General features: G+C 43.0%; 1 protein-coding gene across 3 annotated transcripts in view; it reads right to left on the reverse strand.

Annotated features, from left to right (window-relative positions):
• Nucleotides 1-14,696, reverse strand: part of GOLM1 (golgi membrane protein 1) — a 42,050-nt gene extending 27,354 nt beyond the window's left edge. Inside the window, exons 1-3 of one of the 3 annotated variants that reach the window (XM_069775887.1) lie at nt 14,638-14,696; nt 7,661-7,834; nt 5,092-5,271 (exon numbers count right to left, since the gene is read on the reverse strand). In XM_069775887.1, the coding sequence (XP_069631988.1) occupies nt 5,092-5,271; nt 7,661-7,789 (309 nt within the window). In that variant the 5' untranslated portion in view covers nt 7,790-7,834; nt 14,638-14,696. Of the gene's footprint in view, nt 1-5,091; nt 5,272-7,660; nt 7,835-13,993; nt 14,013-14,637 lie in introns of those variants that run through there. The other 2 variants (XM_069775889.1, XM_069775888.1) reach the window with 2 other exon arrangements.
• Nucleotides 14,697-21,424: the final 6,728 nt, after the last annotated feature.

The raw sequence follows: 21,424 nt of genomic DNA on the forward strand, positions 1-21,424 counted from the left end.
TGGGCATTGAAATTTTCCCAGAGGGAGAGGATCTGAGAGCAGCTGTGGTCAGTGTTAAGACACTGAGCAACAGGACAGTAACGAGCTTCACATATAATGTACAAAGCTTGACCCCTCTCCTCAATAAAACAAGATGTGGGCTGGGGAAGAATCACATAAATCCAAAGAAAATGACAAACTGAAAAAGCATGTTCTAGCTGCTAAAAACAAGAGAGATTACACACATTTTTCTCCTGTTACACTCTTCAAAAAGACTATCATGGCTGTGTACATGCCAGAAGCTACGAGTCCTGAATAACAACCACACAGAATATTGTTCTTTGGAAAATTGCTTACAGATTAGGAACAGCCCTTTTGCACTCCTGATTCCTTAGCTGTTGTTACTAAGAATCTGTGTAACCTCTTGATCTCTTCAGTGTATTTCTGTATGGATTTCCAGAAGCCATTTGCTAAATCTACATTAATCCTTAAAAATTCAAGCAGATTTTTTAAAAGCAGACTGGTGACAGAAGTGTTTTATACATACTCAGATCTAAGAGACTAATTATGACAGCAATTTTACAGGATTACATTGCCCTAGTGAATGGTGAGCCTACAGGGTATTTCAGGCTCTCACTACCTCCTACCTTCCATGCCCTTTTCCTTTAAGTAGCACAGGAACAGTTCTACTAGAAAAGAAGGCAGATTTAACTCAAAGTAGTTACCACACTGCCACCAACAATGACTTTATTGTGGCAAGCATCTTATTGGTGTATTAGTTTGGTATGAAACTAAATCAGTGGCATAATTATTTTGTATTTTATCAGCACAGTAATAAGACACAGTGAGCAGAGATGAACTGCAATTAAGATGGGTCTCGAATGTTACTTGAGAGTTGCTTTTGGTAAGGAGTCCAGATTGTGAAAGTTTGCTCCTGAACAGATTTCTTCTATAACCAGAAGAACCATAATTTCTCCCTGAAAAAGAGGGGATTTTGAGAGAGACCATTCACTCCTACACATCAGCTGAAAGCATTTTCATTCTTCTTTAAGAACAACAAGAACTAAACAAAATCCTGTTTATCATTGAAAGATCTGTCCAGTTAGTTAGACAGTTTGTATTACTTGTAGAGCGAGTTGAGAGACTCCGGATTTGGATTTGCATTCATCCTTCCTGGACTAGGTAAACACTGACTGGCAATCCCCATGGCATAAATAAAGCTCAGTTCAAAGACCAAGTTTCCCATAAACAGAAAGGGTGAATTCATTACTTGCCCCCCAGGAATCCTGGATTCCACTGGAATCCATGGAGCCGAAAAACAAGGATACATGTGTGCCCGTGTGTGTATACAAATATGTATGCCCATGTGAATATACAACACACACTTATACATGGATATAGATACACACACCAAAAAAAAAGCACTCTGAAAGAGTCTTTTCTTACATTCCACATCCCTCTGTGGAATAAACTCTGATCCTGGACAGCTTCTTCAGACCATGATCCTTAGTGAGGAGACCTAAGTTTTCCCTCTCTTCCCCACCCACCATATTAGGGGCATTCCTAGATTAGAGTGGATGAATCCATGCCAACTTGGCTGCAGCTTTTGACAAATACGCAGGTTCCCAGTAAAACAACTCTCCCTGCTCTTAAATCACAGAGCTGGAAAACAAACAACATCCATGCAGGATATTTGCTCATGTGTTGCAACAAAAGCAAATCTTCAATTTGCCAATGAAGTGGTGCACAGGCACATACATGCTCATCCTACCACTTCAGGCTCCTGAGACACACTCTTCTCCAGTCACAAAAAGAAGATGCGAAATGAGTCCACTGCACCACTTTTACCTAATGCTTCCTACAGCATCAGCTCCTGGGGTTTCAACACCAAGCTTCATAGACTGTTCCATTACTGAACAACTGTGTTTTAGGACAATGGAGGGAAAAGCACTTAAGAGGAAGGGACAGATATTTTGGGACAGCCCCAAAATCCACCTTGCCCAGCATCCTGTCTCTAACACTGGATGCCAAATGAATACCACAGCAGCCATAAAGCACAGTATTTTCCAGACAGCAGCTACTTCTGGCTGAGGAACACTTGGAGCCAGAACAAACACCTTTATATTGGGTGGTGGACCAGGTGTTTGCCCAAGGTTATCCAGTTGTTTTTAGCCCTACACAGACCCACTGCAACTGGGCATTATGGATGCCACACACTTGCAGCTTCACCATCTATTGTGAGAAAAGCACTTCTGCCCAGTCTGAACTACAACTTGCTGACTGCCATTTGAAGCCTGTCAGCAGATGAAGAACAACCATGCCTTGTCTCCCCTAGCCACGAGCACTTTCCATACCATTCAGGATCCTGGAGATGCCCACGATGGCTCTCCTCAGCTGACTTTTGTCCATCTTGTAACCCACACTGTGGATTCTTATACAGGAACTACAGCCCAGCTTTGGTTATCCTCCTTGTTCTCCTCTGCATGCCTTCTCCAGCACTACAAAACTCCACCAGTGACCTCCCCACAGTACAACTAACCCAGTTTATTTCTAAACTGCTTTCTAACTTTTGCCTTATCATCCACCCCTGTGATAACACCATCTTACCAGGTGGCTGCATAATTTTTCTACAAGCCATGCGTGTGTAGCCTTTTGCAATTCCAGGTGTGAATGCATTCATTAGTCTCTCTCATCCTTGTCAACTACTCTTTCAGAAGTAAACTCCAAGAGACTTCAGAAGTAAGATTTCCTCTTCCAGAAGATGCTTTGATTCTTCCCCAGACTACCGCATTCACTTCCATGTCCAGCAGCAGTTCTGGTTTTGTAAAATAGTTCCCACCACTTTTCCTGGCACAGATGCCAGATTTAATGGCCGACAGCTCCTACATGTCCTCTAGACTCAGAAACACCACCACAAAAAGAAAGGTAGATTGTGTGGTGCCAGCTACATTTCTCTGGTTCCATGGCCATTTGAAGCCAAAAGGTTGTACACTATGCTTGGCAGAAGGAACAGTTCATCCACCGAACATCCTCAAAACTCCTGGGTGAGCTCCTGTCACCAGCTCTCGACATCTACCCATCTGGCCAGCCTGTGCTGTAAACTCTGTGGCCAGCTCTTCCAATTCCAGTGACTTTTAATAATTCTGGATAAAGGAAAATCTACTTATGAAAAGGAAGCATAAAATGCATTTCCCTTGTAAAAAAGACTGTAAATTAAGCAAATACTCAGTTCTGTTTGCCCTTTTCTTGCCTTTTTTTTTTTTTTTAAACTCATGCATATGCTTTCACTCCTTGCACAACAGAATTTGAATGCAGAAAGATGCCAAAACAGAATGATGGGTTTCACCAACATGTAAACTAGGGTACCTTCCCAGAGGATAGTAAATTTATACAATTCCCACAGCACTCAGTAGCAATACCCACTATTAGGAAGCAGAAGTGACAACAAGATTGATTACTCACTCAAATGCTGTCTGACTGTCCTGAGGTATCTTTTTAATGAATACACACATTTAAAAAAATAAATAGACAAACTATACCTCACCTTTTTTAAAGAATACACAAAGACTGAACCCAAAGAGAAGAGAGAAATAATCAAAGAAACACATTTGTCTCAAAAGAGGTAAAAAGAACTGGTTTATTATTTCTTTGAAGATCTTGGATAAAAATGATTTCAAAATAAATTAAAAATATATGCTACTGATGTGCATATTAATGAAACAATTCCACCTTCCATTTTTATTCCATTTTTCTTCATCCTTCAAAGATTATTCTGGTGATATTTTCTTCATGCACTGCAGGTTTTGAGCAGTGAACTGTCACCTAATGGTGAACCCCTTTACCTGAAGAGCACCTATTATCATCATCAGTTGTGTCTGTTCAGTCTGCTGAAAATAATAGTCCTGGAAAGCTGCTCTATAAACTTCAGTCAAGAGACTCTAGAGGAGAAGCAATAAACCCAGAATGAATACTCTCAGCTAAATACTTCCAGCAACAGCGAGAAAAGTGGTATTAATGACTAACAGCTACATCCAAGGCAGCATCAGCAACATAAGGAAAATACATAACAAAACAGTTTGCAAGATACTACGCAGCAGTAATCGTACACACCACTATTTAAGTAGGTATTTTCACATTCTTCACAAAGGACTTCCATCCCTCTGGCAATGCCGCACTGTCAGAAGCACTGCCACAAAAGGCTAGGCTAACCTTCTGATGACTCCCGGTGTTATTGGGTTTTGGAGGCAGAAGGCCAAGGTGCCACAAAATTTGTAATGTGTTGTCCTGGGTTCGGCTGGCATTGAGTTAATTTTCACAAGAAGTTGGGAGGGGGCACAGTCAGGACAACTGATCCAAACTAGCCAAAGGGATATTCAATACCATATGACATCACGCTCAGTATATAACTGGGGAAGCTGGCTGGGGGGGCAAGGGATCGCAGCTTGGGAATGGGCTGACCATCAGGTTCCGGGTGGTGAGCAATTGCATTGTGCATCACTCACTTTATACATTCTTTTATTAGTATTATGATTACTTCTCTCCTTGTGTTGCCCTATTAAACTGTCCTTATCTCAACCCACAAGGTTTTACCTTTTTCTTCCAATTCTACTTCCCATCCCACAGGGGGCAGGGGAGAGTGAGCAAGCGGCCACGTGGTGCTTAGTTGCTGGCTGGGCTTAAACCATGACATGCATTTAGAAATAAACATCAACCATTTATGCCTACAAATACACAAACATATTTGGGAAAACAAATATATCTGTTGGTGCAGCTTCTTCTTTTCCTTAAGTTTTAAAACATTAGTATGCAAGAAAGGAAGCCAGAGGACAACCCAAGTTTGGTAACAATGATTTATGGAGGGGTAGAGATTTTAATCAGAAGTGCTGTTACTCACAGCTTCTAATATTTCACATATTATACAATGAATGCTATAATGTGCATTCAATGTCCATTTTCTAAATATTATACAATGATACACAAATTAAATGTTTTGCTACACCAACACTGACTGTAGGCCCATCAGCTGGAACATTTGAGCAACTTTATTCTGTTATAGAGAGTGTCTTGGTAAACCACAGCCTCACAGAAAACTGCGGCTAGAAAAGGCCCTACCTTCTCTTCCTGATGTACTCTGTTGGCATTTTCCATCTGAAAGCTGTGCAAGGACTGGATTTTGTCAATCTGCTGTCGCTGCTTCTCTAGCTCTCCTTGGAATTCATTCTTTTTGAGCTCCACAGCACCTCTCTCCACTGCCGCCCTGTGGACTTTGACTTCCAGTTCCATGATCCGACCCTGAGGAAGAGCAAATTAGCCAAAGCAAATAGAAGTACTTCCCCCTTGCCGGACTCTTCTCCAATACATTCAAAGAATACCAAATTTCACAGAACTAACAATGCTAATGTCATCAAAGTATTGTGTCAGCCAGGCATACCTGCCACATACACAGAGACACATGCACACACACAGACACCCCCCTCCCAGTTTTAGATAAATTAACAGTACAGCATATTCTGTAGAGACTATCAAAATTGCAGCTAAAGACAAGAGAAATGCAAAGCTGCCTCAGTACTTGAGCTTAAACCTCCACCCCCCGCCCAAAAAAACCACATTAAAAAATGCAGTCTACAAGCTTTCTGAAGTACAAGGTCAAACCATCTTTTAAATTTAATGGAGACATCACTGCACTTCCCAGTGTTGTGGGAAACTAACTCAGAGGGAAAACTCATCTCTCAAATCAATAGGAGAAGGAGTAGAGGGAGGACAACATTGCCCAACTTTTACATAAACAACTGATGTATGGCTGTTACAGAAAGACACGTACAAGAAAAACTAATTTATAAGCAGAAGATCATCGTTCTTCTTGATTGCTCAAAGAGCAGTGACAACCAGAGGAAAATTCAACACCATCACATACTGCACATACAAACACAGAGACATAAGGTAAAGAATCAAGCCTGATACTATCACAGTTTTTTTTTTAAAGCACTGATTTAATTTTGCTGCACGTTGTTGCTAAACATTTTGGGTTAAAATCACTCTTCAGCAGCAAGGAAGAGAACGACACACAGGGGGAAAATATCAACAGAATTCACCCAGGCAGAAAGACCTGGGGATTCCAGGTGGATTAAAAAAATAGATATAATAAAAACTGCACATCTTCCAAGACTCCAAGAAAATGGACCAAATGTTCTTACGACACAGTATGCTGCATATTACTGCCCACCTACTCTGCTTCTCTGCCACAGAAAGGGAGAGAATGGAGGAGCGGGGGGGGGGGCGGGGGGAGAGAAAAAGACTTAACAGTTGAGCTGAAAGAGCAAAGAAAAGCACTTATTCCATTTCAGTCATAACAGCTGCAAAGTCTTGCCAACAAACAAATGGGTTGACATAGTGCTTTAGAAGCTCTATCCGTGCCTTCAGCTATGCTTTTATTTCATTCAGAGTGCATGACCATGCAGAAGTGAAACGACTTTCAAGCTATGGGAGAAATGTACAAGACAATACAGTGAATCAATAACAGGAAGAAGGACCTTGTGTCTCTAGGTTACTGAGATCAAGAGTAAGCTACTATGGTAGCTTATTTTCCTCACTATCAGCTGCCTCACAGCCATGCAGCAAAGCTTCAGCAGTACTGACAGAGTCACTACCTGCCAGTAGCCACCATCCCGAGGCCACTGACTAAAGGGAAAACAAGGGATGACCGGAGTCCCAGAAGACAGAGCATCATACCCTCCACCAAGGGAAAGCTAAGACATACCCTTAACCGCATGGCCAGACATGACACAAATGTGTCCTGTTTGACTAGTGCCCTCTCTGAGGTGAAACAGGAGTTCAATTCCTACAGCTGTCAACCCAGTACTAAAATTCAGCTCAGTTACAAACAGGATACAAATTCAGTGGAAAAACTTGGGAGGAGCTCTCATCAGCCATGTTTAACCACCAGGTTCTTAGTTTTTAGGTTTGCTTGTTTAAAAAAAAAACCAACAACAACAAAAAAAGGGAACCATCCTGTAACATTTTCACAAACCAGGAACTTTATTCACGTACTACTCAACTTCAGCACGTGCACTGCAGAAAGAATTAAAACCCAAGCTGAACAGTCACAGAAAATACAGTTACCATTAGAAAAATAGCAGACAAGTTAATTACTCCACATGAGTTGTGCGTCCTCTTTAGGTAAGGTTTCTAAGGAACACAAATTCAGATTTTTAGACATTGTTCTGAACAAGTTAGATTTCCTTGTACTTGGTGGGACAGTATGCATACATTCTTATGAGTCATGTAAGAAAAAAAAAATCTAGGGAGATAAGCAAGTTGCAGATGCCCATTCAGATTAAAAAACGGAGTGCCAGTCTCAATGTACAGTTAGGAAGAAAAACAGAAGATGGCATTTGCCACAAGTGTAAACTGAAACAGCACAAGATAGCTGAACTGTTTGTGTAAGCACAAGTAACAAGCACCATACATGCAGGTCTTAAAGTTTTGGGTCATCCTCACCTACAAACAGGCATTCCTCCCATTCCCCTCACTCCCACTACTGATAAGCAACAATTGTAATATTTGTGAAAATTCCTACAACAAGCTGAAGCTCCCACTACACGCAGGGGAAGCATCCTTCTTATGGACTATGCTTATTAACCATGCAAGTACAAAACAACATGCAGAGCAATAGGAAAGTTACCTGCAGATCCACGCTGCGAGAACTTGCAATCCAGTAATTGAAACCCAAAACAATGATGCATGCCATGAGCACAGCCACAAGGAGAGATGGAGACTTCATCCCTCGGCAGCTGTTTCCTAGCCCTACCATTTCAAGAAAAAAAACAAACCCAAAGAACCACAACAGTGTGGAAACCTGCAAATTAAAATAGACATGTTATATTGCATCCTCTGCTACAGCCATTTTGTACACACAATGAAACTTCTACTGCAATAAGGCAACAGCTGTTAGCTGAAAGGACTACACCCAGCAAGGAAGGCACACTATCTACATTATTTCCATCTGAAAGACAAAGAAAGGGCATCTCATACTATTAGCTTGTACGTAAAGTTTCACATGGACTTGAGGGGGAAGTCTTGAATATTCCTAACAATATAATGAAAAGCCTCAATAAACAGAACAAACCAGCCATCCTTTCATCATTTATTCCACCCAAAAAGCTAATTAGACAACACTGGCCCACAGATAGACGACAGATTCCTTGTTATCTCATTTAGTCAGAAAATAATAAAGTTAGTTTCACTGTTTCAGGAGTAATTTGCACTTTGCTTTCCAAACTTGTGTAGTTTCAACTTATGCCCTCTGATAATACTATTTTAACTTTTTGGTTCTAAGCTTGTGAATAAATTAATAAATCAGATTGAACCAAATTACTTTAAGAATAATCTAAAAAATAATTTAAAAAAATTAGCAGACACTCTGTTGATTTCAATGGTAAATTGTATTAAGTGATATTTGTTTTGATCCTCAGCTGCTTTCTCTGCTCCTAATAGAAAATAAGTAACCTCACTTTAACAAACGAGCAGTACCAAGGGTACTACTGGTGGCTATTGAGACTTGGGTTGTTTCTGTGGAACAGCCCATCTTAACAGAAAAGCAGGGGCAAAGGGCAGTTTCATTTCTCTTTGAAATAGGCCATATTCATCCTATGACATGATAAAATCTGGTCTTAATGAGAGTAATAGCAACTAGCTCAACAAATCCTCAAACTCCACTGGTAACCCTGGGCACAGTTTGTAACAGACTGCTCTTTTGTAAACTGAAATCAACCTTTTTTCTTTTTGCACTCCCACAAACAAAAGCCAGCAAAAAAATGAGCACAGATCAAACAGACAGCAAACACAGATGCATCGCAAGACACTAACTAAATCTGAAATGGGTACATTTACTATTAATATATTGTACCTGAAGGTGCATGCTCTTAAATTAACTAACTTCTTCCCTACAGATGCAATTCACAGGTTGTGATGTATTTAAAAATTAATAAATGGCAGCAACTCTCAAAGGGTTTATACATGGACATACACTGTAATTCACAGGGGAAGAAGGTGATGCCAGCAGGTACCAGAAATCCTGATTCTACTGTATGTCCAGCTCTTAAGTCCTTCAACAGCACACCTATACCTACGTGTGCATGTGCACCCTCTGCATTCAATTTTAAGATATAATCCATCTTCCTCTTTTCTCAGCAGGGAGTGCACAATACTGCCAGACTGGTAAAGGTTTCAAATCTATTTGCTCATTGAAAAGATTGTGAATTTGTTCATATTTGCAGGTGGGGTATATATGGAGCCTAAGAGTAAAACATGGCTTCCTGAAAATGCTGCCTCTTCGTGTACATACACACACACACACACACACAAAACAAACGCAAAACAAACAAAAAAAAAGTGTGCATAGCAGCACAGGCCCGACACCTGAGGCCCGAGTTTCTTGCCTAAGGAAGCCTCAGCTACAGAGCAAACTGACACATGCAGCTCAGCTCCAGCAGACACCCATGGGGCCGCATACAGCCGAGGTAGGATCAACAGAAACAGCAAAGGCATGGGGAGGAACCACGCATTTTTGTTGTAGAGAAAAAAAAAAAAAAAAATCAAGATGCAGTAGACTAAAACACACAGACATAGGCACAAATTTCCAATACAAAGCTAAGAACTGCAGAAACACGTACATCTTGCACAGACTATTCTCCTGCTGTGCCATCCGAAGAAGAGTGCCTGAGAAGTATAGAGCCTGGAGCTCACCTTACACAGATTCCCTGAAATCCAAGAACCACAGACCTCCAGAGTGACAAAAATGAGAGGTGGAAAATGGGGATGATCAGCACCGCCACATCAGCTAAGAACAAGATAATTAATTTACTTTTGCTTACTGGAATAAAATACTATATTTCAAAAAACTTATATTGGAACCTGTCATTAAATCATTCATATCCTGTTCTTCGCTGTAAGAGTATTAGTTGATACACCTGAAAACATGGAAAAATTACTAAGCATAGCACTGCAAGACATAGTGCATCATTCTAAGTGTTACTTGAATAAAATAATTGGTATTTTCCTCCTAGCAGTCAGAAATAGAGAAAGTAGTCCCTGTTATCAGCAGTAACAAGTTGCACTATAGTTTAACTACTGGATAAATATATGGCACTAACTGTTTAGCTCAAAAATTTTCAGAGGTAAAGCAACTGTATTGTTCAAAGGAAGAATGATTAGTTCACTACGCAGCTTAAAGCATAGGCACAAAAACGTGTTCAAGGAATGCCGATACACCTACCGAGTACACAAACCCAGCTGCCTCAGTGACCCTTCAGCTGTTTTCCGCTATTAAAAACAAGCAAGCAAGAAAGCATTGAATTCACTAAAGTATGTTTGACTCCAATACACTTCTCTCTCTAGAAAATCCAGTGTTGTTTGTCCTTAAATCATTTACGTTAATTATATTTTTATATGCAACAGAAGGAAAGGCAAAAGGAGATGAAAGAGCTGAAACACACAGAAGGATCGTCCATTCAAATATTGCACATCCAAAACATTACCTCAGTTGCAATATTGATATTCCCTCTCCCGTCAGTTTAAAAATAAAAACTGTTTAACTTTCTATCATGGATATACACACATGCATGCATTTTGGAGGAGAGACAAGCAAATCAGCTCAGTAAGTACATTTACATGGAAATGTATTGTACATGCTGTTTTCCAGGAAACATCTGGTTTGGCACAGTTATTTGAGTTGAAAATAAAATATGTTTCTGATTTTATGGGTAAGAAAGTGATTTTACTGAACATGAAGGAACTCATCTTTCATGAATGTGAAAAAGATGCTGTATCATGAGCATAATGCTCTACATTTGGTAAAGTATAAAATTTGACTTCTGAACAGCAGATATCATTCTTTTGCTTTGCCAACCTAGCAGTGCTTCATCAAGAGGGAGATATTCTAGACTCCAAGATATACAAGCAAATTAACATATAGTATACTGTTATTTCCCATATTAACATACTATCAGTCTGAGCAATTCCTTCTTTTACTGTACTCAGCTGAAGTAGGATAGCTGGTATCCAGCAATCTTCCACTACAGGTAATTAACAACCATGCTGACTAAGTCTCAAGACTAAAACATCAGAGGCAAAGACAGAGCAAAACAATTTGTGCATTTCAGACTCGCAGAAGGAAAGCAGAGTCTCTCTGCTCACATGGTCCAGCTCTGTGTATTTGCATGAGACCTGCCTAGCAGGAACGAGCAGAACTGATGAAGATTTCAATAAATGCAGCACACAGCCGGGGGGGGAAGAAAAAAGGTTCCTTATCCCCCACCTGCTTACTTGCCTACTGACCACCTTCTCCACCACCCAGCCACCACATGGTACAAAGCCAGCGTAAGCTGGAGCAGCATGTGAAGACCATGTGCAGCTGGAGCAGCCACTGAAAAGCGAAGGTGCATCTTACTTGGAGGTCTGTGCCTCCAACTAAGGACAGAACCTTAGGAAAACCCCTTCGGAAAGTCAGGGCCATAACCAGAGACAAAAAGGAAGAAAAAAACCTACAAGGACCTGAAGGCTACTGGACAGCACTGAAACCCCATCCCGACCAGATCAGCCAACAGGCCACCACTATGCCCTGGCTGTGGAAACCTCCTCCCATTGAGGGACCCCCACAGATAGACAATGGTGCTATCCCCACCTTTTGCAGATTCCTCCCGAATTTCTCAGCAAGACTCTGGAAGAAATTACCTGTTTTTTCAGATACTGCCATGAAATTCCTATGTCTGACTGCTTGAAGAAAAATACACCAGCTTAACCAAGCAAGCTAATCAAAACCTCTTGCACTGACAACAGTTAATTAGTTATACCCAGACATGATTAAATCAGACTAGAAGGTACTAGAAACTGGGTTTTATTTAAAAAAAAAAATTAAATAAAACTTTTAAAAAAGTAATTCTTAAAAAAAAGGGAATCAGAGAGCAAACATTTGTATGCCCAGTCTTCCAAAAAACAGGTGATGGTTTGGGTGTGGGTGGAAATGGAGACGTGACAAAAATGAGTCAAAACCTTTCGTTTTGAGTTTTATATATGGTTAACATACAGTAGCGATCATCCGTGAAAGAGAAATCCAATTGTTGGTTCTCACTCATGGCTGGATGTTACCCACAAGTACCACCATTCACAAGTTGCATGGCGAGAACAAGTTACAGTCAGCAGCAACCTTTATGCTTTCAAAGGTGCACTGACTGCCTACGGGGGTCAGAAACAGGGTCTAATACACTGTCACAAAACACACCACACAGATTTCTTATCATCCTCTGCAGCAACACCGCTTGGGAGTGTCTTTTCCCAAGTTTGCAAGTCAAAAGAGGTCAAACAAATGTTTTTCCAATGGAGATTTAAAGTTTGTACAATGTCAAGCCCGATGACCACAAACTTGCTAAATACCTTTCACAGGAATCAAAAAACTGCAGGCTGAAAGAAACAAAACTCCTGAAACGTTCAGCAACAGCCACTTTTCAAACTTCTGTACTTTGGATGCCTGGCTCACTTCAAAGTGGTAACCACACACGCACACACACAAAAAATAAATTCAGACACGGATGCTGCAGGATGTCACTAAGTCACTATTTACCCAAGTTATCAAGTTACACTTTTCAGAGGAGCAGGAAGGGGAGAAGCATTTACGGCACAACAAGTTCAGCAACTGCACTCTCATCCTTCTAAGGAACCTTCTTAGGTTTTCCTTTTCTAATGCATTTTAAACTAGAAGTAACAGATCAGAAGAGTATGAAAATACTGAAAAACATTACCTGTTCAGGGGGAGGGTGACTGTTACCACTTGTCCACGAATTATTTTTCAACTTGGGAAGTATGTCTTCTTTCAAATTACTATTTTACAAGAAGCTAATAACCAATCATGCACAATGTCCCACCCTTTGTTTGATTTAAGAGAAATCCCAAACTGCTGCGTAGCTAAACAGATGCTCGAGGTTTCAGGTAGGTATCTTTTCTGATGAAGGAAGTTAGGTAACCAAAGGTAACTTGACAAAATCTTCTAAAATACCTGCACAAAGTTTCTGGACATGCTGTCTAGGTGTACTTGTAGACAATACTACTACCACCTGAAAATACTGTGTATGAAAACAAAATTAAACAAGCGAACTTGTACACCAGAACGATCTCAACAGTTAGTCACACTGCTTGTTTCTTTTTATGAAAGTATTTTGTTGTTGGTATTTTTCCCATACAACATGAACTACCTTGTTAGGATCACAATTAATAGGACATCCACTTGATCTTAAAAAAAAGACATTAGGAAACTGAGTACAGTAGGTTTAGATATGTGGTGAGAAAACCACAAAATTGCTACCATCCCCCCCCCCCGTATGGTTTTGTACGGTAAAAATGTATGGTTTTGCTGTAAAACACGCAAACCTCCCGCTAGAAAAAAAAAAAATAAAAATCAGCATTGCAAATAGTTCTTCATGAGCGAAGTGCTGTTAAGATGTAAGATGAAGGGCCACTAAAAAACACTCAACACGAGAGCAAGGTTGATTAAAAACCTGTTCGACTACTCCCATCTTCAAGTTGCCAAGGGAATCCAACAAAGCAAAGCAAGGTAAACCTCCCGGGTGCAGGAAATACACCCAGTATTTATTCTGTACCCGACAGCTGAACCAACGTTTCTGAGGAGGTGGGGGAAACGCTTTCCCAAGCGGCAGTGGGAAAGCCTCTGGAGGCACGGACTTGGGAAAAGCCATCAGCCACCCCAAGGCGGGGCAAGAACAAAGAGACCTCCACAGCTCCGCCTGCCCGCGGGGAGGGGAGGGAAAGGGGGCAGCCGGCTGCGGCGGGTCTGGCGCAGGAGGAGGAGGGTGCACAGTGGCAGGTCACAGCCCTGCGAGGCTGTAAGGGACCTCGACAGACCATCTCGTCCGACCTTCCCCGGGGAGGGGAGCCTGGAGGAGATGACCTCCCACCCCGCCCTGTTATGGCCCTTTCTGATTTCAAACACCGTCATTGTTTCTACCTCCGCTACGAACACCCACGGCTGTTTCGGGCTCAGCACGCCTCTCTCTGCGCAAAAGACCCACAGAGGGAAGACTGGCCGGAGAAAAAAGAAAAAGTAATGTAATAAAACGCTGTTAGCGTCAGGTATGCAGGCAACCTGAGCCCAGGCGAACGGCCCCGCCACCGCCAGTGGCGTCTCCCCGCGGCGAGCGGGAAAGCTCCCGCGGGCCGGAGCCCGCCCGGGGCCGCACCCCGCCGCCCGCCCCGCCGGCCTCGCCGCCCGCCCCGCCGGCCTCGCCGCCCGCTCCGCCGGCCTCGCCGCCCGCCCCGCCGCCGAGACCGGCGGCCGCCGCCGCCCCCCCTCGCGCACGCCGCTCGCCTCCCGCCGGCCGGCCACCGGCTGCCGGAGCCGGCCGAGACGCGCCCGGCGGCGCAGAGCCAGCCGAGCGGCGGCAGGCCGCGGCCCGGGGTCCCTCACGCCGCGCCGCCCACCCGGCCCCCGGCCCGCCTCCGCCGGCCGCCTGCCTCCGCCGCCGCAGAGGCCGCCGTGCGGGGGGGGGGGGCGGGGGGGACGGGACCGCCGGCAGGCCCCGCCGCACCGGCCCCCAGCCCGGCCCCGCGGGTCAGCGGCGGGGGCCGCGGCCGCTCACCTCACCACCCCACCTCACCTCGCCTCGCCGTGGCGCTGGCGGCGCCCCCCGCCGAGCAGGAAGGCGACGGCCGGTGCCCGCTGCGAGGGAGAGCGGCGACAGCAGGCGGCACCGAGGGGAGGGGAGGGCAGGGCAGGGTAGGGAAGGGCTGGGCTGGGGAGGGGAGGGGAGGCCGGGCAGGGAAGTGCGGGGCGCGGAGGAAGTCTGGCGGCCGCAGCGCCCGCCCCGGCCCGCCGCCACCCCCCGGCGCCCCCGGCTTGAGGCAGCGCGGGGCCGGGGCCGCGGCCGGGGCCGGGGTCGTCCGGCGGGTCGGGAGGGGACCTCCCGGCGGCGGCGGCTGCCGCCCGCGCCCCGTCTCACCGGCGCCTCCGCCCGAGGAGCGCCCGGACTCTGCTGCGGGATCTGGGCTGCGGCGGACCCGTGCGTCCACGCCTGCCTGCCGTAAGCCGCCGGGCAGCAGCAGCATCTGCTGTCGTCGCCTCCAGCCTGCCTTTTCCGTCCGAGCAGCTCAGGCAGAGCCCTTGGGCAGCGCTTCAGCTGAGGTCCACATTTCCAGTCCCGACCGCAGGCGCTGGAGTTTCTGGAAAGCGACGTATGGGAAAAGCTGAGTGTCCGAAATCAGAGACGAGTGGAATAAACCTCGGGAAGGCTGTTTGGTTTAACTTTTTTTTTTTTTTTTTTTGACAGCCAAATGGATGAGGCAGATCTTTTCTTCGTTCAAAAATTTCAAAGCAAAAAAAAAAGTTAGGCGACGTGTTTCCCCCGTGATTATTAGCTCAGCTGGATGCTTTCCACCATCTAGATCCGCATGTTGTTTCTGCATGTTAAGCTTTTGCAAGTGGAAGATAAACAATCAGAGTGAAAGCAGAGTATAAAAATTGCTGCAAAGGCGGTTGTAGGCTATGAAAAAAATGCAAAAAAAAAAGTATTAATCTTTGGTAGAAGTTACTATTTCGAGATCAATTTCCTTAATGACATGGTTGATTTAACAAAAAATTGACATATCTAACTGAACAAAGGGCACAAACTTAACGAAAATTACCTTCCACATGTCAGAAGATAATGCTGAATATGAGCCTTTCTTCCAGTCCTTGAAGACCATTTAAAAATTGATCAGTGTTAAGTCCTTCATTTTAGCTTTTTCATGGGAAAGAATAGATTTTATTTTTTTTAATAATAATATGTACAATAGCTTTGTCTAGCTCAGAAACAGAAATTTTTCTTGCAATTTCAAAGCCATGTTGGATCGTATCCCTCTAGTTAGGGAGAGATGTGATTTCCCAAGTGGGAGCTTTTTTCCCTTCTTTTTCAGTTTTTAAGGATAAGTGGACCCTTCTTTAGCAGCCCAGCACAGCCAAAGTCTAGAGTTATAATTTGACTAAAACCAGAGTTTCAAATGTTTAGGCAACTGAACTCTTTGTTGAGATACATAAAAACACAATGAGACTCAGAAAACAGCTCATTCGTCTTTGTTAGTGAGACAAGAAGATGTTAAACACCAATAAAAATATTCATCAGGAATAACTGTGCAAGCAGAAAAAAAAAAAAAGACTGTCTTTAGCTGGGATCACTGGTTGACTAATTTTGCCCTGCTTGCTTACAGGCAGCTAAAAACTCTGGAGGCATAACCCCATTATTTTCCCTGTCTCACGAGGTTATCTTGAGAGGCAGTTCTGTCCAGAAGATCGGGGGGGGGGGGGGGGGCGGGGATGATCATTTAGCTATAGAAATGACAGACAAGTCTCAAAACCTGATTGACTATAAAGCCTCTCTTTAATAGGGAGAGTGAAGGTTTTATTAAGTCGGGCACTATCCTCAGTATGGATCCAATGAGAAGAAATTAACTTGATTTGAAAAGATACAGTGCTATGCAGTTTGCAAAAACTGATTCTAAGAGCACTTAAACACATTGATGGTGACAGAACTAGTTAAAAAATATTTATCAGCAGTCATCACTTACCAGTGTTTCAGAAAATACCAGTAACTGGCAGAGAGGAAGTTGTGAAAAGCTCAGATGCTGCAGAGCAATGGTGCTTACGTAAAAAAGGAGCAAGTGGTCTATTTAATCTTCATAGCCATCATTTCTTTCCCTATTAATTAATACTTTAAACTACAACTATAACCAATCTTGCAGAAAAATTAGGGGAACATGCAACATTACTAAGAATATATCTTTATTTAAAAAATTAATAGCCATGTATTTTAACAGAGAACTAAGAAAAATACAAGGTTTTTTTCTTTAAACATAAACGTGGTAAAGCAAAGAAGTCTTGAAAGAAAACCACTCATTTTAGTTTAGAAGAACAAAATGGATGGCATATAGCAGTCAGACCACTCAGCATGGTTTCCTGTTTGCGATGTACTCACAATCCTACAGATCTTTCAGAATTGTATTCTAACACTGCTTTGAAGCCAATAGGAATGCACATCTGCATATGTTAAACTGCAGAAAAGTTGAGGATCTCAGCAAGATCTCTTGGGACCAGTACCAGAAGCAATACACTTCATAAGGGATTGTTTATATGGGCTTCACAGGACAGTATGACCCTCAGCCCAGGGGTTGAGCTGGCCTTGAGAAGGAAGCCAGATTTGTACTTGGAAACATTACACACTAGGACTGAGTGTTAGTGTCTTACTGCTGCCAAAATACTGTGCCTGAAGAGCATGGTCTAGTGTGGTGGGTTGACCCTGGCTGAAGGTCTGGTGCCCACCAAAGCCACTCTATCACTCCTCCCACTCAGCTAAAGAGGGGAGAGAAAATATAACAAAGGGCTCATGGATTGAGATAAGGACATGGAGAGATCACTCACCAATTACTGTCATGGTCAAAACAGACTCAACTCAGGTAAAATTAATTTATCACTAATCAACCAGAGTAGGGTAATGAGAAATAAAACCAAATCTCAAAACACCTTCCCCCCACCCCTCCCTTCTTCCCAGGCACAGCTTTTCTCCCAGATTCTCTGCCTACCCCCACCAGTGGCACAGGGGGACAGGGAATGGGGGTTGGGGTCAGTTCACCATATGTTGTCTCTGCCGCTTCTTCATCCTCAGGGGGAGGACTCCTCACACTCTTCCCCTGCTCCAGCATGGGGTTCCTCCCATGGGAGACAGTCCTCCATGAACTGCTCCAAAGTGGGTCCTTCTCATGGGCTGCCGTTCTTCACGAACTGCTCCAGCGTGGTTCCCTTCCATGGGGTGCAGTCCTTCAGGCACAGACTGCTCCAGCATGTGTTCCCCTTGGGGTCACAAGTCCTACCAGAAAACCTGCTCCAGGATGGGCTCCTCTGCAGGAGGAGCATGGGTCTGCAGGTCCTGCCAGGAGCCTGCTCCAGCACAGGCTTCCCACGGCGTCACAGCCTCCTTCAGGCACCCACCTGCTCTGGCGTGGGGTCCTCCACGGACTGCAGGTGGATATCTGCTCCACCGTGGACCTCCATGGGCTGCAGGGGGACAGCCTGCCTCACCATGGTCTTCATCACAGGCTGCAGGAGAATCTCTGCTCTGGCACCTGGAGCACCTCTTCCCCCTCCTTCTTCACTGACCTTGGTGTCTGGAGGGCTGTTTCTCTCGCATGTTCTCACTCCTCTCTCCAGCTGCAGTTTCTGTGCCTCCCACAACTTTTTTTTTTTTTTTCCCCTTCTTAAATATATTATCTCAGAGGCACTACCACTATCACTGATGGGCTCAGCCTTGACCAGCGGTGGGTCTGTCTTGGAGCCGGCTGGCATTGGCTCCATGGGATATAGGTGAAGCTTCTAGCAGCTTCTCACAGAAGCCACCCCTGTAACTCCCCGACTACCAAAACCTTGCCACAAATCCAATACATCTAGAAGTAAAGCAATTTGCAGAAGGCTACTGGAGGTGGATAGGCTGCATAATTCATATCTGTTCCAGAGGTATTTTTGAAAATCAAAACTACTGTCTAAAGAGGGATTAAAAGCACTCAAATCTGTATAATAATGGTTATTTATCATTAGATAAAGTGGAAATGCAGCAGTAGATAAGTAAGTGATCATTGACATATGCATATATATATAGCTGGCATAGCACTAAAACCAGGATGCATTCATGTGCAAAAATTGAAAATCAGCAAATTAGTCAATGGTAAAGGAACAAATGTCAATGGTAAAGGAACATGTTTATCTATGTCACAAACATTAAAACTGATGGTGGTGCACATTTTTTTAACATTGAGAGTTATCCCATGAAAGATAAAAGTATTCAGCAGATGACTTTACTATACCAGTTTTGTCATGTTGCTAGGACTCCGCACAGAAACTTCATTATACACAGTAGGTTTTCATAGATGTTAAAATGTCCCTAAAAAGAAAACACCTGAGGTACAAAGTAATTTAGAGCTGATGCTTTGGAAATAGGACATTTGTTTTTTCTTGAACTCCTGGACAAATAAATCGGGAGAGTTAATCCATGTGAAAGATTGTTCTGAAGTGTGGGTATACTATGTTTCCAGGGGGTGACTGACATATAATTGCTTGACATGTACAATCTACATTTTTTAGATATTACCAGCCCAGCATTATGTGTCTGTGCTTTATGTGATATTTCTGGTATCTCCATGAATGAACAAAACTAATGCTAAAACCCCTCAATACCTCTTTCTCTTTTCTATTTTAGAAAATATCTTCTAATTCTGCATTGTGCTTTTTCCATTAACTGAAGTACAAGGATGCTAATTGTTTACCTTTCTAGCATACGGGGAAAGAGCTATAGCATTTTTAAGTGCTGTGTTGTAACTATTAAGAAGGGATAGGTCAAGCCCTGCTGAATAAGCTGTGCTTGAATAGTTCAGGCCCTTCTGAAAGTTTGTTAGTTCATTAAGAGGTATTACCTCTGTGGCTTGATGTAGAGTACATCTCAAACACAAAAGTGTTTTCTTTTCTATGATTCCATGCAATCTTGTACATTACCTGAATTTCTGAGTGCCTGTAAAATGGACTGTAACTGTAATCATAAGATCTGTTGATCACACAAGCAGCTGATCTCTTTGATCTGCACTGTTTAAACACATGTGTGAGAGATGTGGATGTAGCCTTTACTTCAAATGCCATTGCTTTCTGCCTACTTGTGAGGAAGTGCATTTTTTAAGTCACACTGCCTTGCAGTCAGAAGAGAAAAATAAATGTCTCACTATATTCCTTGCAAAACTAGTAGTTTAATAATCTTGATCCTGAGGAGTTCACTTGCAATTTTTTTGAGGGGGTTTCCTGATGTTCTCTGTGGTCATTGTACAAACATAGAAATGCACAGGTAATGCATCACTGCTGTAACCAAATTTCCCCATGTACACTAGAGCATTCCTGTTTCAACACATATACTCCCACAGACTGTTAGATGTGAGCTCCACCTCTCTTGTCACCTCTCCAATACTACAGAAACACTGCCAGTTCATCTTTAAAAGATATTAATTTTTTTGTTCTAGCTGCACTGATCAGGCAAGAAAGCATTGGTCTAGCAGAAAGAGAACAGATTTTAAGAACTTTGATTCAAATCCCATCCCTGCCATTGGCTTCTGTGCAGGCCCGGGCAAGTCATTTAAAATCTTAGATTTGAAAATTAGTATCTGTCTCATAGCCAGGGAAATGATATAGAGCTGGTGTAGAGTGAGTTTTGGCAATCACTCTTCACTTTTTTATACACATTAGTACTACCCCTGGATATTTTTAAAATGAAAATAAAAATCAAATGCTTACATACCATGTTAACTATTTCCCTTACTACCATGGTGTTCATGTTTATCCTACCTTTTAGAACTCCTTGAACTGGTAGAATTTCAGATGATATTTCATGTCAATACTGGAATAAAAGAATTGACAAGGATTTGTTTTTTATGGAAGCTTCCACAGCACTAGTAGTTGAAGCTTTGTATTCTTTCTTCTGTTATGAAAACACAACACATACATATAAAAAGATCAGCCACAAGACCTAATGAGAAAAGATGGACACTTACAGTGATTTCTAAGTGATGAAGAACTCTGAGTATAACTCCAACTTCTGGCCTAGATGAAGCAAGATTCAGGGCATTATTTTTAAGTCACCTTGGTCACACCGAGTAGCATCATAATGATAGACTTGTTCTCACTGTCCAGGTAGAATGCATCTTACACAGCCCTCCTCCTGCCCCTCTTCCCATCCCTCCACCCCCAGAAAAAAAAAAACAAACTAAGAAAACAGATTGTGTTACAGAAGAAGCAAATGTAAGAGCAATCGTGTTCAATTAGATCCTCATCTTTAGACCCCACACTCATGCTGAAATTTAACCCAAACTATGACATTAGCTGGGCTCACCTTTCCTTTAGTAAAATCCCCCTCCCTGTGTCCTTGGTATGTTGACAGCTCCCTTGTCCTACTGTGGGAAATAGGTTTTTCATTCATAGGATATCCCTGAAGGTTGCTTCAGAATGTTCATTGATTAATGTTGCTCTTCAGCATTGGTTGCTGCCATTTTCTCAGGAGAAGTAGTACCTGCAGGCAATGGCTGTATTCACTCTTGATGGTTCACCTTGGTTACATATGTAGCCAGAATTAAGTCATTCTTTTCAATTCCAGAACAATATTAAAAAGATTGAGTCTCTTATTTTCAACTTTTTTTAGCTTCCATATTTGTAAGCCAGTAAGAGGAATGCAACACATTCTTTTCTATGGATGTTTTACTGATGGACAGATTTCTGTGATACCAGTGGCATATGCAGTAAAGGATGCCAGATTTGCAAGCATTTGCTGCAGCCTTGTGCATATGTCTACAGCCACGTGCACAGGTCACAGGCTGAACCTGTTTA

Source organism: Haliaeetus albicilla, chromosome Z (assembly GCF_947461875.1).
Source record: "Haliaeetus albicilla chromosome Z, bHalAlb1.1, whole genome shotgun sequence".
Classification (NCBI taxonomy): domain Eukaryota; kingdom Metazoa; phylum Chordata; class Aves; order Accipitriformes; family Accipitridae; genus Haliaeetus; species Haliaeetus albicilla.